At 41.2% G+C, this 17,020-nt stretch overlaps 1 protein-coding gene and 1 non-coding gene across 2 annotated transcripts in view; one reads left to right on the top strand and one right to left on the bottom strand.

Moving 5' to 3' along the window:
- Positions 1-17,020, top strand: part of LOC126324320 (glutamate receptor ionotropic, kainate 2-like) — a 187,764-nt gene that overhangs the window by 105,037 nt on the left and 65,707 nt on the right. The window contains exons 9-10 of the mRNA XM_049994949.1: positions 6,430-6,648; positions 11,406-11,615. Of these exons, the coding sequence (XP_049850906.1) occupies positions 6,430-6,648; positions 11,406-11,615 (429 nt within the window). The remainder of the gene's footprint in view (positions 1-6,429; positions 6,649-11,405; positions 11,616-17,020) is intronic.
- Positions 8,584-8,656, bottom strand: Trnaa-cgc (transfer RNA alanine (anticodon CGC)). Its single transcript has one exon. It is a non-coding gene; the product is annotated as a tRNA-Ala (tRNA).

Here is a 17,020-nt window from a genome sequence, read left to right as displayed (position 1 = left end):
CCCCCCCCCCCCCCCCCGGACACACAGAGTTAGTAGTAAGATGGCCCAGTGGATACTCCGTCAAGTACCGAACACAGACCAAGGATGAAAACAGGAAGAAGGTGTACTGAACCGTAAATAAAAAAGAAGCAATATACAATCAGCGAACGGTGGAAGTTCAAGATGTGCTACATCGAGCGAAGTGCAATAGCCATGTCGGTGTGATTTTGTGGTAAGTGTTGGAGTGCCCAGGGGCACATCCGTGTTCAAATCTACGTGGTGATCCATTTTTTTCTTCACAAAATTACGAACTCTCCGTCCGGTCATTGACGTGTTTGTTCGCTATACAGGGTGGTCCATTGATAGTGACCGGGCCAAATATCTCACGAAATAAGCATCAAACGAAAAAACTACAAAGAACGAAACTCGTTTGGCTTGAAGCGGGAAACCAGATGGCGCTATGGTTGGCCAGCTAGATGGCATTGCCATAGGTCAAACGGATATCAACTGCGTTTTTAAAAATAGGAACCCCCGTTTTTATTACATATTCGTGTAGTGCGTAAAGAAATATGAATGTTTTAGTTGGACCACGTTTTTCGCTTTGTGATAGATGGCGCGGTAATAGTCACAAACGTGTAAGTACGTGGTACCACGTAACATTCCGCCAGTGCGGACGGTATTTGCTTCGTGATACATAACCCGTGTTAACATGGACCTTTTACCAATTGCGGAAAATGTCGATATCGTGTTGATGTATGGCTATTATTTTCAAAAGCCCCAACGGGTGAGGGCTATGTATGCTGCTCGGTATCCTGGACGACATCATCCAAGTGTCCGGACCGTTCGCCGGATAGTTACGTTATTTAAGGAAACAGGAAGTGTTCAGCCACATGTGAAACGTCAACCTCGACCTGCAACAGATGATGATGCCCAAGTAGGTGTTTTAGCTGCTCTCGCGGCTAATCAGCACATCAGTAGCAGATAAATTGAGCGAGAATCGGGAAGATAAAAACTTCGGTGTTGAGAATGCTACATCAACATCGATTGAGCCCGTACCATATTTCTGTGCACCAGGAATTGCATGGCGACGACTTTGAACTTCATGTACAGTTCTGCCCCTGCGCACAAGAGACATTACGGGACGATGATACATTTTTTGAACGCGTTCTATTTAACGACGAAGCGTCATTCACCAACAGCGGTTACGTAAACCGGCACAATATGCACTATTGGGCAACGGAAAATCCACGATGGCTGCGACAAGTGGAACATCAGCGACCTTGGCGGGTTAATGTATGGTGGGGCATTATGGAAGGAAGGATAATTGGCCCCCATTTTATCGATGGCAATCTAAATGGTGCAATGTATGCTGATTTCATACGTAATGTTCTACCGATGTTACTACAAGATGTTTCACTGCATGACAGAATGGCGATGTACTTCCAACATGATGGATGTCGAGCGCATAGCTCGCGTGTGATTGAAGCGGTATTGAATAGCATATTTCATGACAGGTGGATTGGTCGTCGTAGCACCATACCATGGCCCACACGTTCACTGGATCTGACGCCCCCGGATATCTTTCTATAGGGAAAGTTGAAGGATATTTGCTATCGTGATGCACCGACAACGCCTGACAACATGCGTCAGCGTATTGTCAATGCATGAGCGAACATTACGGAAGGCGAACTACTCGCTGCTGAGAGGAATGTCGTTACACGTACTGCCAAATGAACTGAGATTGACGGACATCATTTTGAGCATTTATTGCATTAATGTGGTACCTACAGGTAATCACGCTGTAACAACATGCGTTCTCAGAAATGATAAGTTCACAAACGTACATGCATCACATTGGAACAACCGAAATAAAATGTTCAAACGTACCTACTTTCTGTATTTTAATTTAAAAAATTTACCTGTTTCCAACTGTTCGTCTAAAATTGTGAGCCATATGTTTGGGACTATTACAGTGCCATCTATCACAAAGCGAAAAAAGTGGTCTAACTAAAACATTCATATTTCTTTACGTACGACACGAATATGTAATAAAAATGGGGCTCCAATTAGAAAAAAACGCAGTTGATATCCGTTTGACCTACGGCAGCGCCATCTAACGGGCCAACCATATCGCCATCTGGTTTCCCCCTTCAAGCTAGACGAGTTTCGTTCTTTGTAGTTTTTTCGTTTGACGCTTATTTCGTGAGATATTTGGCCCGTTCACGATCAATGGACCACACTGTATACAAATTTGTGTCTGTGTCGTGGTGTAATGTCTGTCTGCAACAGCGAGTCGTTAGGAAGGGACCTGCAGACATACATAATCCTATTTGTTCTACACAAGTACCACATGTTATGACTCTTGCGCCCCGTTATGGAAGTTTTAATTCTTGAATTCCTTTTGTTGTAACATAGGTCACACACATGTATTTGTTGTTTTCATTTCTGTGAGAGGTCTATACGGTATCTTGCCTACTGTCACTATTCATCACATTCACTTGTGACGGCAATATATTCTTACAACATGACTGATATTCTATAATCATATAATCAATGTAGAGTATGAAAATTGTCAAGACTACAGAATGAAAACAGCTACGTCAGTGAGCGGATGGGAAGTTCATAGTTTTCTAAAAGGTCACGGATCTACGGCTTTGCAGTCCAACACCTTGACCTTACAGCCACGACGCCGTCGCTGTAGTAATTCGCTCTGTGTTGCATAACTCGAGCTTAGACTGTTCACTGTTTCCATTTTGCTTCTTTTTTCAAATTTCAGTACACATATTTCCTGTTTTCATGCTTTGTTTATGCTCAGTTTTTGACGGCCATCTCATGATTAAATCCGACAGGGGTGCGATGGGGAGTTTCTATTGTCAGCACCCACATCTGATAGCTGCAGCAGCTGTTATTTTAGATGCAGTTACCCTCGACGCCCACTCTTGCGTTGTGACGACCACGTTCGTTCTGGTGTTACCTTTGTGAAAAGGTAGCTGCATCCAAGAGGTCAGAAGATGCTGCTGTGCTATGTTCACCGTGCTTCTGGGTTCGTGCAGTCGTTAATATGGAAGACAGTTGAAGTGGCAGACAAACGAATATTCAAATTAGTATGCAGAAACAATGAGGCTGTATACATGCCATCGGAGGAAATAACAACCACACAATACGGAATATAGCAACGGCAGACAGACGCGAGAAATATCGCACCGTCAGGTCGACATCTCATGCATCCAAACTAATATTGCTGACTGTGATAATGTACATACGAATGGAAAAGGAACTGAGGAAGTATTGAGGAAGTACGACGTAACTATCAGTTTCACTTTAGGACAGGTAAAGATGCCAGAGAGGCAGCTCCGATGTCACGCTTGATAATGGAATCAATATTAAAAACAGATCAGAAGTCTTTTTATTGATTTATCGATGTAGAGAAAATGATGAAGCATCTCATATGGTGCAATTTTTTTTAACCTGCATAAAAACAAAAGATCACCGTGGAGAGAAACGAATAATGTGCAATGTGTACAAGATCGAAGAGGGAACAGTAAGGCTAGAATACTAAAAGAGAAGTTATCGGATTAAAAAGGGCATATAGATTCTCCTACAAATATATTGTAGAAGCGACGAAGTAAACAAAAGAAACATTCAGAAATGGCATTAACTAAATTTTCCATCGGTGCTTCGCAGAACAAGATAGTAATATTAAAAAGGAAAACACTTCTCAATTTCACGGAACATTAGTGTCTTCTCCTTTTTAATACTCAGGAACTGGTTAAAGTTCAGGATATCAGTGAAAAGAGAGCAAGAATTGCTGGGAATGGGATAGTCTTCTAAGCGCAGAGTATCTATTGAGACTGAACCGAAGAAAGACGAAAGTATGAATGAGCAGCGAAAATGAGATTAGGGAGAAGCTTAACACCATAATTACTAACAATACAGTAGAAGACGTGATGGCATTCTGCTTCACAGAATAAACTACCGCATGACGGATGAAGCAATGAACCTATAAGATGCCGGTTAGCACCGGCAAAGGGAGCAGTCTTTGCTGAAAGAAGCGTGCTATTATCAAAACCGGAAAGCATTTGAGATTTGGTGGAACAGTAGCACGCTAAAAACTAAATGGGCACATAAAATACGAAATAACGAGCTTTTAAACAGAAACGGTGAGGAAGGGAAAGGATAGGGTTATTGGGCATATGTTAAGACATCAGAGAACAATTTCCATAGCGCTAGAGTGAGCCACAGAGACCAAATACGCTAAGGGACGACAGAGATTGAAATGTATTCAACAAACAATTGAGGATGTCGGATGCATGTGGTGTTCTTTGGTCAGGTTTCTACAGAACGTTCTCCATTTCACACAGCAAATACTTCGTATTACAACATTTTTCTCTCTTTAAACCTTAGCATGGCTTCATGAGTTACCCAAAAATATGGTTCTTATGTCATTAAGGAATGAAAGTAAACTTTTTTAATTTTACGTATCATCTGCGTGAGACAAGATCCGCATGGAAGAAAAGATTTCAGTAGGTCTTTCAACAGTTCAGTATTGTGCTGGTCCCATCTCTATTTATTATCATGCTGTAACCCCAAGAATTTAATACTATCTACGTCTTCTAACATCTTGACAGAATATATTTGACATAATCTTGTTCGACACGTGTTAGAGTAAGGTGAGCTAAATGAATCATTTCAACTTTTTGGGCCCTAAAGGGCTAGTACACATTTTACACTGCATGTTAAATTGTAGTGGTGAATAAATAATAGTTATTCGTTTTGTATGATAAAGGTACATACTTCAAATCTACTCTTCTTCACTGTATATAGCAGAATTTAAAATGTTGAAATCGTAAATGGGGCTGCGTCGAACATTGTAAACTGACATGTAATTGTGCATTACGCTGAATATAACATTTTTTAGTTGTTCCAATAATGCTTACATGCATTTCCCACAGCGGAATTGGTTACGACGAGCACCTCACTCAAATTTCTTGAAGCCACATCTTGCACATATCACACCCGATCCATTTCCTTTTCTTCGTAAATCTAGGATCGTAATATTTAATGTACCGGAAACCACAAGGTATGTTTTATTCCTCCGACTCAGCTTCAGGTGATGATGAAGATGAATTCTCTTCTGGATCTGAAGATTTGTATTGAACATCCGGAGCATTTCTGCAACCATTGAGCTTCTTTCTTTGGGAGTTTTCAAATAGCAATTTTCGCTTCTCTCGTGTAATACTGATATCAACTAGTGTAGTCAGATGGCACGCCGAATTTTTATCTGTACAGGCACGTGTGGTACCAGTGGTTTTCGTTGGGGATGGCAAAACAGAAGAAAATTATGATAGTGTTACTGAGCTCAGACTTTCCGAATTTCTTGGAGGACTAAAAGTTGTAAGGTCTGGGTTTACTTCTGATTCTATGGCAACAAAGCAGGGCTCATCATTCAGGAATGTGGAGAAAGGAAGTAATTTGCATGCTGGTATTTTGTTGCGATTGAAGGGAAAAATTCCCGTGTACACAAATCCCTTCACTTCATTTCCTGCAGTAGTTCTGTGTTTTCAGACTGCGTCGAAAATTTTACCAAAAACAAATTTTGTAATGAAGGTTTAGTGATTATTGTGTGCACTTAGGCTACATAAATTCTTTAGCAAAGAAGAAATAATACATATTATACTCCATTTCAGGAATCGCACAAAGGGGCTATTCAAATAGCTCAATTTTCTTATTATTTTTTAAATATAATCAGTTGTTAAAATTTGTATTAGATGTCCCTAGTTGTTCTGTTGACCGACCTGGTGGATGCTGTAATACTGGATTTATAACTAGCGTTTATACATTTCAGCAATATGCTTTAGTTCAAGCAGGAGCGTAATACTGTATGGCGGGTTGTTATAAGCAATACCGTCTTATCTCTTCTGTAACGTTGTGGATGACTGCTGCCTGGATTAAATATATCTGGAAAAAGCTTCTTGCCATTTGTGTACGACTTGTCTAGCAATGGTTGTGTAACATAATCGCGCCCGAGCTTCACATACGGGCCGAGCGGTAGAATATGTCCTAATTTCTGTCAACATAGCCCCATGATTCAGAAAGACCCACCGTGCTCTGAGTATTCTGATTTGCACATCGTGTATTTTTTTCGATTTATTAAATAACAAATCAAAGGAAACTATTTATAAATGGACATTAAAATTTCGTTTGCAACTCTCCATGAAACTGCACTTGACTTGGTAAGATTTTTGTACCACCCCTTACAAATGTTCGTGTGAGAAACTGCATGGATTTCCTTTCTTTTTTTTCTGTGTAAAACACCCGGTTAATTGTGCCTGTTGCTCTACGAAATAGTCAACCTACCCTGCAGTAATCATTTTTCACGACGCGTGTTGCGTCACCAGCGCACAGAATGTAGTGTGCCAGAAGTGCAGCGCTGTGGCTGTGTGGTCGCAGATGCGGCACGAGGGTCTGTCCGGCGACATCCTGTTCGACGCGAGCGGCTCGCGCGTGCGCTTCTCCCTGGACGTGCTGGAGTCTTCGTCCAGCGGCTTCCAGCGCGTCGCCACGTGGACTCCGCAAGAGGGCTTCCTCTCCAGCCGCACCGAGACGCAGGCGCAGCGACAGACGCAGAGCATCATAGAAGGCCGACACCTCATCGTCTCATCCCGCCTGGTCAGTGGCCTGATGACAATCTGACACTACACTAACATTACTTCTTCACAAATGCCCTAAGTAAATCAGTCATCATCCCAAAGACAGGGTTGCACAACATGGTGCTTTACAGCACTAGGTACTATGTTGTTGTTCCTGATCTATATTAACGACATCGGAGACTATTTGTGTAGCCTTCTTAGATTGTTTGCAGATGATGCTGTCATTTACCGTCTTGTAAAGTCATCAGATGACCAAAACGAATTGCAAAATGATTTAGGTAAGATATCCTGTGTGGTGCGAAAAATGACAATTGACCCTGAATAAAGAAAAGTGTGAAGTTATTCACATGAGTACTAAAAGAAATGAGCTAAATTTCGATTAGGCGATAAGTCACACAAATTGAAGCCTGTAGATTCAACTAAATACTTAGGTATTACAATTACAAATAACCTAAATTGGAACGATCATGTAGGTAATATTGTAGGTAGAGCAAACCAAAGAGTGCGATTCATTGGCAGAACACTTCAAAGTTGCAACAGGTGTACTAAAGAGACTGCTTACACCACGCTTGTCCGCTCTATTCTGAAGTATTCTAGTGCGGTGTGGGATCCGAATCAGATGGGACTGACGGATGATATCGAAAGAGTACAAAGAAGGACAGCTAAGTTTGCGTTATCGCGAAGTAGGGGAGATAGTGCCACAGACATGATACGTGAATTGGAGTGGCAATCATTAAAACAAAGGCGTTTCTCGTTGCGACTGGATCTTCTCATGAAATTTCAATCACCAGTTTTCTCCTCGGATTGCGAAAACATTCTGTTGGCATCCACCTACATAGGTAGAAACGATCATCACGATAAAATAAGAAAAATCAGGGCTCGCACAGAAAAATTTAAGTGCTTGTTTTTTCCCGCGTCCCGTTCGAGAGTGGAACGGTAGAGAGACAGCCTGAAGGTGGTTCATTGAACCCTCTGCCTGGCACTTTATTGCGAACAGCAGAGTAATCACGTAGATGTAGATGTACATGGTATAGTAAGAACTGGTATCATTTCAACATGAAAATCGGCTCACTTTGGTGATTATTACAGTTTAACGTGGAATGAAATGGAAGGGGAATTTTCAGATATAAACAATTTCAGACCAGAAGGAGACAAGTTTAGCTATAGCAAGAGTTTCTAATGCAAAGAGGCACGAAATTGGAAGCTTGAAATTTGTAGTCTTACCCATAACTATTGAGTCACTAAGACAGTTTCTTCTGTACTCCCGCGCTTATATTCACTGATGTGCAAAAGTTAAGGAAGAAAATAACTTTCGCAAGATGTATCACTGCCAAGAAACATAGCTCTATGAAACTTTGACCATACGTAAAAGTAACTCCAGCAGAATAGTAGAGAAGGTAACTAAAAGAAACACGCAATGAGACGAACAGAAACGACACTTTTCTTCAAATGCAATAGTTTACTGAGGTCACCGCAATGTATGACGGTCCCCAGGCAGAATACAGTTCCTAATAGGCTGTAAGATCAAAACAGACAGCGATGCGTGCTCTTCAACGTGCTCTCATGCTAGCCACGAGATTGGTGAGTTCCTGCGGCAGGGCGTTCCATTCCTCCACCAGCGCGTTGACAACTGTTGGACGGTCGTTGGTGCTTGTGGACTTGCTGCAAAAAGCCCCGCCTCCCCCGCCCCCACCCAATGCATCTCACACACGCTCGATGCGATTTAAGTCGGGGATACAAGCAATGATGCTGATGATTTGCCGGCACCATACCATGGGGTGGTGGTGGTGGTGGTTAGTGTTTAACGTCTCATCGGCAAAGAGGTCATTAGAGACGGAGTGCAAGCTCGGGTTAGGGAAGGATTGGAAAGGAAATCGGCCGTGCCCTTTCAAAGGAACCATCCCGGCATTTGCCTGAAACGATTTAGGGAAATCACGGAAAACCTAAATCAGGATGGCCGGAGACGGGATTGAACCGTCGTCCTCCCGAATGCGAGTCCAGTGTGCTAACCACTGCGCCACCTCGCCGGGATAACTGTCTGGTGCTGACACGGCGGTAGTCTTCCACAGTGTTCATCACATTTTCCTCCAAGTCTAGTATCCGAACATTTCTGGTACGTCCTTCATGATTTCCTGTTTCCTGAAACGACCCTGTGTCAGGCAAACGGCGAAACACTGTCGCAAACATTTAATGTTGTGGTTGTTGTCGGCGGGGAAAGGTATCTTGATACAACCTTCGTGTCCGCCGCCCGTTGCCATTTGCCTTTCCTTAAGTTAACACCACGTCGGCCACCTCTCGATTCGAACATGGAAACGTTGTGTGTGAGTCAGCAAGAGAAGTGATCCGACACAACATTACCAGGTACTATGGCAGGAGAGGGCGCTAGGGCATGACGGATTAGGAACAGTGCCACCGTCTAGGAGGAAACGATGCATGCTGTAACTGTCGCAGCATGGTACAGCGCGTATTAGACCGCACTCTCTGTAACGAAGTACGATTGAATAAATGGCCTCTAGCCTGGAAATCATGCTTTTCTGGACATAACTTCATTAGACCTTTTTTGTTCCGCATCCTCTCATCGATCAATCCCTAGAGTTTGTACACGGTGGAAAAAATCACCCTGTATATAGCGTTCCATTTCGTCACGCAGTTAGCACCAGGTACCGCTCCTGTTATGGAGTGATTGCTGTTGGTCGGCTTTTTACTGGTGTACGACGGATACTTGCTGCTTGTCTTGTCCTCCAGTACAACCGTGATATGAGCCTTCGATGTGCTGCGACACCTGCTAAAAAGTGTCCAAGGACTAGGTCCTGCAATCCTACTACAAACTTCATCAAGAAACTGTGCTCATCTCACTAGGACAGTGCAAACAAGGCTTATACATGACGAGACAAATGTAGTGCTTTGTGGAGTCTTTGCAAAAACAGACATAATGTCTGATAGGATAGCCGCCATCAGTGACTTTATAATGTTACTTATAATCCGTCTTGATTGCAAAATGTTTATTCATATGACCGGTTTCGGTTCCTCTAGAACCATCTGATATTTCAGTTACAGGAGTAACCCGTCCAAAGACAGAAACTTTCACATGCTGCGTCACATCATTTTGCAATCAAGACGGATTATAAGTAAATTTTCTCAATTACAAAAGACGACGCGAAAATTATGAGTGGTTTTAGAAATAGGTTCGTCCCGTTTTTTTTTAATTAATCACTAAATAGTTACATACCATTGCATCAGTCTCATAAGCGCTTTGGGTACAGACATTTCCGTAAGAAATTTGCAAAGTTATAGAATTTTTGACTCAAATTGTCGGTTCAATTATAACTAGAGATCTTAATCACCGCCAATTTAAAGAATTTTTAGTTGACATGGACAGTGAGGAGGTAGGTCTCCTGCTGCATAAGAAGGTACGTTGGTTGTTAAGAGAAACGTTTTGAAATATTTCGCGTCCTTATTAACACAAGTTAAAGCATTTCTCATGGAAAAGGGCATTCGCTGTCCAGGACTAACGAAACTATCAGTGAATACAAAAATTTTATTTCATGCTAAACGCTACGTCTAATCTAAATCAGGGTAATCGTAAACTCCAGGTGAAAGTAAACAATTTGATCGTCGTTAGATGATTTCATCCGGACACAAATTGTTTCTTTTGCTCAAGATGTTGAAAGAGATACTTTGATTCACTTTCCAACCATGTTGCGACATAGTCAAGAAATAATATTCCAAAATAACACTTTAATGCAAGGGTTGCTTTTCTCAGTGTGTCTTAGGAATTCATAAACAGCAAACGGAAGTTAGAATTTGTTAAAAATCGCTCAACGCTACTGTGACAGAATTGCGTTTTCCTCCCTTTAATACAGATGGTGTAAACTTTGAAATGTAGTTCTTGGATTTGTTCAGAGAAAGAGAAAAGCTCGAAATTTGAAAGTCTTTGTGCTGATGTAGAATTATTGGAGACAAAATAAATGTGAACTTTGTTCTCAGAACGAGTAGTCGGCTTTGAAAGACCTATTGAAGGAAGATAATTATGTCGATTTTTAACACTTGCAGTAGTATTTCTATCTGACGTAATGAGTTCAAAAAACTAGCATTCGCTGTCCTCTCCTCATTTGGGCCTTCGTATTCAGATGAGACCCTGCAATCGTGCCTAAAATTGAAAATAATGTACAAACTTGACCTACCTAAACTTCCCAAGGAGTTACAAGGCCATTGATAACATTGCAGTTCGTGACTAGATTCTTCTACTTAATTTAATCAATAAACAACGTCGTTATTAAGTAGGACATTAAATTTAATTCAACGTACTTACACTTTAACTGAGATTAAAAATTGCAAGAGAAGTTTATTAAGTTAATTTTAGGAGGCACTGTAAAGTGAAAGTGACTGTAGTATCGAGTAATGAGAAAAGTATTTTGAGATGGTTCAGACATACAGAGAAGATGAACGAAAGGAGATAAACGAAACAAGTATACGAGTGTGAATGGGAGAGTTGGAAGGGGGCGACTTCATTGAACATACCTCAATCAGATAGAGGGCGTTTTTAAAAGGCCAGCTAAGGAGTACACTAATTAAGTTAATAACAATGTACCTGCTTCTGTAGTATAAGTTTAAAAAATTTGATTATCAAAATAAATTTCAGTCTTTGCACTGCAGGTCCACCCGCTAATGAGTTTACCGATCGTTGCGCTTAGGAGATCTCACTGACAGCAGGTGCGAGGCAGTTCCTGCAGTCTCTGCATTAGCCTGAATCGTGTTCCGTCGTTTACTTGGCAGGACGCACCATACTTGCGTATGAAGGCGCCCACCACACCTCCACGAGTCGGCAACGACCGTTACGAGGGCTACTCCATGGACCTCATCGCCAACATCGCCGAGCTGCTCAACTTCACGTTTGAATTCAAGCTGGCGCCAGACGGCGAGTACGGAACGTACGACAAGAGGAAGGGCACATGGAACGGCCTCGTCGGAGAACTCATCAACGGGGTAAGTCCCACCTCCTCTGCCCTGCCACGCTAGTGCTGAGCCACTTCTGCATGTGAACTCTTAAGAGACTTAGTCAGTGTATAGTTCAGCAAATAAGAAAAGAGCGAACGTTGCTGATCAGTAGCGTTAAAACAAAAATCTTATAGTGACTTTGGAGCTCGTTTGTAAGAAAATATCCAGTTGCATAATTCTGCCTTCGAACCCGCTTCCGTAGCTGAGCTTCTATTTTCGGATACAAATCTACATTCCTCTGTATCGCTTCATCTTAAACGCTTGCATTCTCTTCAGCTTCAGTTACCGCACAGTCCACAATTCAACGCATAGAACGTCCGCCTTTGTAGCTGAGCGGTTAGTTTCATTCCAGCAGACTTCTTTTGGCGAGCAATTCTTCCTTTGACTGTGTTAGTCTACTTCTTACGTCATCTTTAGTTCGACCCTCAACGTTATTTTGCTTCAGTCGTGCAGTATTTATGTACTGCCACAACATGGTCCCCATTATTTTTGTTAAGTTAGTCGCTGATCTCATCAATACATTCGTCTGTATTTGGTTTGCTCTTAATCTATGTGGTGTGCTTAGCAGACTACTCATTCTATTAAACGAGTCCTTTTTTTTTATAGACGATAGTAATGACGTCAACGAATCTTATCATTCATATCCTTTCTTCCTGAGTTTTTACCCCACTTGGCAGCCTTTCTTTCATATCCTTGATTGCTCCTTCGATGTACAGATTGGACAGTAGAAGAGAAAGACTCTGCCATACACCTTTCTTCAGTCTCATACTCCTCCCTTATTTTCTATTCTTAGTGTTGCCTTCTGCTTCTTGTATGTACCGCATAAGTTCCATCTTTCCCTATATCATATACCTATTTTTCTGAGAATTTCGAATACCTTACACTACGTATATTAAACAAGCATGAAGCTTTTACCTCAGGGTTGCGACTGGCTTACGGCTTTGATATTAGCAAAGCTCTGGGTGTTGAAAATTTAATATAATACCATAGTCAAGTGCCATATATTACATTTGTAAACTCATGCAGGGTGTCTCAAAACATTTCAACCAATGTCATAGGACTGTGTCCCCTAAATAGATCATCACAGAAACTTGAACTAAATTTTAACTTTCAAATACGAATGCGAAGTTTTTATTTTCGAAAGAACCATCAGATTTTAGAACAGTATATCTTTTACATACATGCACATACATTATTGAGGGACTTTTTACACTTACGTTTAGGATTACAGTTTGCATTTGGCCTCCAAAAATATCTAATGTGCCCTCCATCAGGAGTAATAAAAAACTCCACAGAATAGTCAAATTCGTTCAATACTTTCATAGACATGTCATGAGTTACTGCATTTACTGCAGCTGTTGCGCCATGGTTCACTCAAACTTGCTGGTAAAGGAGGCACATAGGAGGAGTCTTTCACAAGCCCCTGAAAAAAAAATTAAAAAAAATGAAATCAGGCGACCTCGGAGGTCCAAGGTGCAGTGCGAGATCCGTACTATCCTTACAATCGATCCGTCACTGACGCATTTCAATGATAGGAATTGTCCTTAAATGCAGTTGCCGCTGAGGTTGAGCTCTTTCTTGTTAGACATGAATTCTTGAAAAATCTAGACCTCCAACATACACGTAATTTCTCATCTACATCTACACTCCGCACTACAGCAGTCAGTGTTTGGCAGACGGCATTTTGTGCCACCGACTGATCGATTTAGAGGAGACACCGGATCCAGTATTAGAATCAGAATTTAAAAGGGGTCAAATAAGGCAGAAGGGATAGACAACATTCCATCAGAATTTCAAATCACTAGGGGAAGTGGCAACAAAACGACTATTCACGTTGGAACATAGAACGTATATGCCTGGCGACGTACCATTTGACTTTCGGAAAAATATTGTCTACAGAAACCCGATGGCTGCAGGAGCCGACAAGTGTATCGTGCAATCAGCTTAACAGCTCATGCATCCAAGTTACTGACTAGAATAACATACCGAAGAATGAAAAAGAAAATTGAGGTTGTGTTAGACGACGATCAGTTTGTGCAGCAAAGGTAAAGGCACCAGAGAGGCAATTCCAATATTTCGGTTGATAATGGAAGCAATACTAAAGAGAAATCAAGACTCGTTCTTAGGATGTTGATCAGGAAAAAGCGTTCGACAATGTAAAATGTTGCAAGATGTTCCAAATTCTGGGAAAAATAGGGGTAAGCTATAGGGAGAGACGGGTAATATACAATACGTACAAGAGCCAAGAGGGAATAATAATAATACTGGACGACTAAGAGCGAAGTGCTCGAACTAAAAAGGGTGTAAGACAGGAACGTACGTCCGGCCATCCTGATTTAGGATTTCTGTGATTTCCCTAAATCGATCCAGGCAAATGCCGGGATGGTTCCTTTGAAAGGGCACGGCTGACTTCCTTCCCCATCCTTCCCTAATGCAATGAGACCGATGACCTCGCAGTTTGCTCAAACAACCCAAACAACCCAACCCAACAGGAACGTAGTCTTTCGCCCCTACTGTTCTACCTGTACATCGAAGAACCAATGATGGAAATAAAATAAAGGTTCAGCAGTGACAATAAAATTCAAGGTGAAAGAATATCAATGATACGATTCGCTTATAACATTGCTGTCCTGACTGAGACTGAAGAAGAATTAAATGATCTGCAGAATGGAATGAACAGTCTAATGATTACATATTACAGAGTGAGAGTAAATCGAAGAAAGACGAAAGTAATGAGAAGTAATAGAAAAGAGAACAGCGAGAAACTTAACATCAGGGTTGGCGGTTACGAAGTAGATGAAGTTAAGGAATTCTGCTACCTAGATAGCAAAATAACCAATGATGAACGGAGCAAGGAGACCATCAGAGTAGCACTGGAAAAAAAGGGCTTTCCTGGCCAAGAGAATTCTACTAGAATGTAATATAGGCCTTAATTTGAGGAAGAAATTTCTGAGAATGTACGTTTGGAGCACAGCATTGTATATTAGTGAGACATGGACTGTGGGGAAACCGAAAGAGAGAGAATCGAAGCAGTTGAGATGTGGTACCACAGACGAGTGTTGCACATTAGATGGACTGATAAGGTAAGGAATGACTTTCTGCACAGAAGAGGAAAGGAATATGTGGGAAACGCTGACAAGGAGAAGGGACAGGATGATAGGGCATCTGTTAAGACATAAAGGAATGACTTCCATGGTACAAGAGGGACCTATAGAGGCCAAAAACTGTAGAGGAAGACAGGGTTTGGAGTACATCCAGCAAATAATCGAGGAAGTTGCATGTGCTATTCTGAGATGAAGAGGTTGGCGCAGGTGAGTAAATCATAGCGGGTCACATCAAACCAGTCGCAAGTCAAAAAAAAAAAAAAAAAAAAAAAAAAAAAAAAAAAAAAAAAAAAAAAAAAAAAAAAGAAAAAAAAAAAACTGATCCCCGCCTTCCATATTATAGAAGCGAACGGTCCTTGGGAAGAAAAGTAACTGATGAATCAGTCAATTAGCTCCACTTTCCCGCAGTTTCTCGTTGTGGTTGTTTCGCGAGACATATGTGGGAGGACGCAACATGTTGGCCGCCTTTTCGAGGAACATAATCTCTTGGAAATTCAATCTCGATGCAAAACGCGTCTGTTGTAGCGTCTGCTACTGGAGTTGTCGAGCACCTCCTTAACGTTTTCACGCCAATTAAACGATCCCGTTTCGAAACACGCCACTCTTATGTGGAACTTGTCCCTCTCTTCTATAACGCCAAGCTGGCAAGGTTTCCACGATGTTGAGCAATACTCCATAATCGGTCAAACAAGTCTTTCGTAAGCCACTTCTTTCGTGGATCAATTAAAATTTCTTAAGATTATTCTTATGAATCTCATTCGGGCTTCTACTTTTCCTATTTTTCGTTTTATGTGGCCATTCCTCTTATATGGTCGCTTCTGTATGCATCTTTTCGGCAAAAAGAACGACATATTAATTCAGTCGGGAAATGTCACAAAACAAGTGAAGCATCGAAGAGTCTGCGGCTACAGTGTTCTACAACACTCTGCACCTTTTATTTGTCACCACCATAAAGGGCTTCCAGGGAATGAATCCTCCATGGGTTGACACACAAACGACGCCACGAAACACAACTGACAGACACATTAGGAACGGCAGTAGTTTTGCTATAAAGATTCTTGCTCACTTTGTTTACGTAGTAAGTTCTGATCCACTTTGTTTACGTCATGTGATCTAGGTCATTAACTTGACTTCATGAGCCACATCCAGTTATCTATGGTTTCATGAGGCCCTGCCCATTTGTCCCTCCCATCCGCCTCTCTTCCCCTTTCCCAGCCAGTCTCAGCGTAGTATTAAAATGAGGCAGTATTTCAAAGTACTTTACAGAGTGTTCAAAATTACCCGAATGCCCTGAATTGTTTGCTCCATATTCAATCATAATTATATAAAACAGCACTTGTATTCGTACAAAGCACTTAAAAATGCTCAGAAGTATCCGAACAATCTTTTCTGCATGATATTCAACTAAAACTTACGTAAAAGGTCTAAATTGCAGTATTTCAATGTGTTTTACACAGCGCACAAAATGATCCAAATGCTCTTTTTGTGCCATTCAAAAGTATTTATCCAAAACAATTACTTACAGCAGCACTTGCATAATGCCAAGTTCAAGTGGAGCCGTAAATTAATAATTTTCCACATGTAATTTGTTGCCAGATGTCACAAGTTAGATGAGCACGAATCAGCCAGACTGGACTCGCTGACTAAAAATTTTGCTGAACTCTTGTCTTGCTATCATCCATTCTACGTAATATGACACACATGGACAATAAAACTTAAACTCCACTTGTTGATGGGAGTAAACATTGTTTCCAAGACTAGCAATTTAACGAAGATCAAAAGTGGCTGAACTTATTTTTTTTAGAAGCTCAGTAATACGCTACTTCCAGTTCAACACCCAAAAATTCAGAGCATTCTACCCTGTTTACTGAGTCCTGTTGGTGTGCTACATCAGTTGTTGGTACGACTCTATTTGTTGTACAGAAGTGAATGTGGTGTGTATTATTAAAATTTAGGGATAGTCCGATTTCGGATAAATCTGTGTAAAACGTCGTTAACTACTGTTGCGTTCTCCTATTGGGATTTATTGTAATACTAGTATCATTAGCAGGAAGTACCAATTCTGGTTGTTGAATGTTAAGTGGAAGGTCGTTCACATCTACAAAGAATTGGAGTGGACCGAAACCGTGAAATTCTGTGATTTCTCTCCAGACACTTTTCTACCTTTCTACAAAGATTTTGTTCACAGAATATTAATAAAACACACAAAACTGCAACGAAGCATTTTGTGAAAAAGAATGCGTATTGTCTAGTTCAATTATCAGACAAAAGAAAGGTATGGAAAAACAG

Source organism: Schistocerca gregaria, chromosome 2 (assembly GCF_023897955.1).
Source record: "Schistocerca gregaria isolate iqSchGreg1 chromosome 2, iqSchGreg1.2, whole genome shotgun sequence".
Taxonomy (NCBI): domain Eukaryota; kingdom Metazoa; phylum Arthropoda; class Insecta; order Orthoptera; family Acrididae; genus Schistocerca; species Schistocerca gregaria.
Note: the sequence above shows the minus strand (reverse complement) of the source record. Positions and strands in the feature narration are given on the sequence as shown.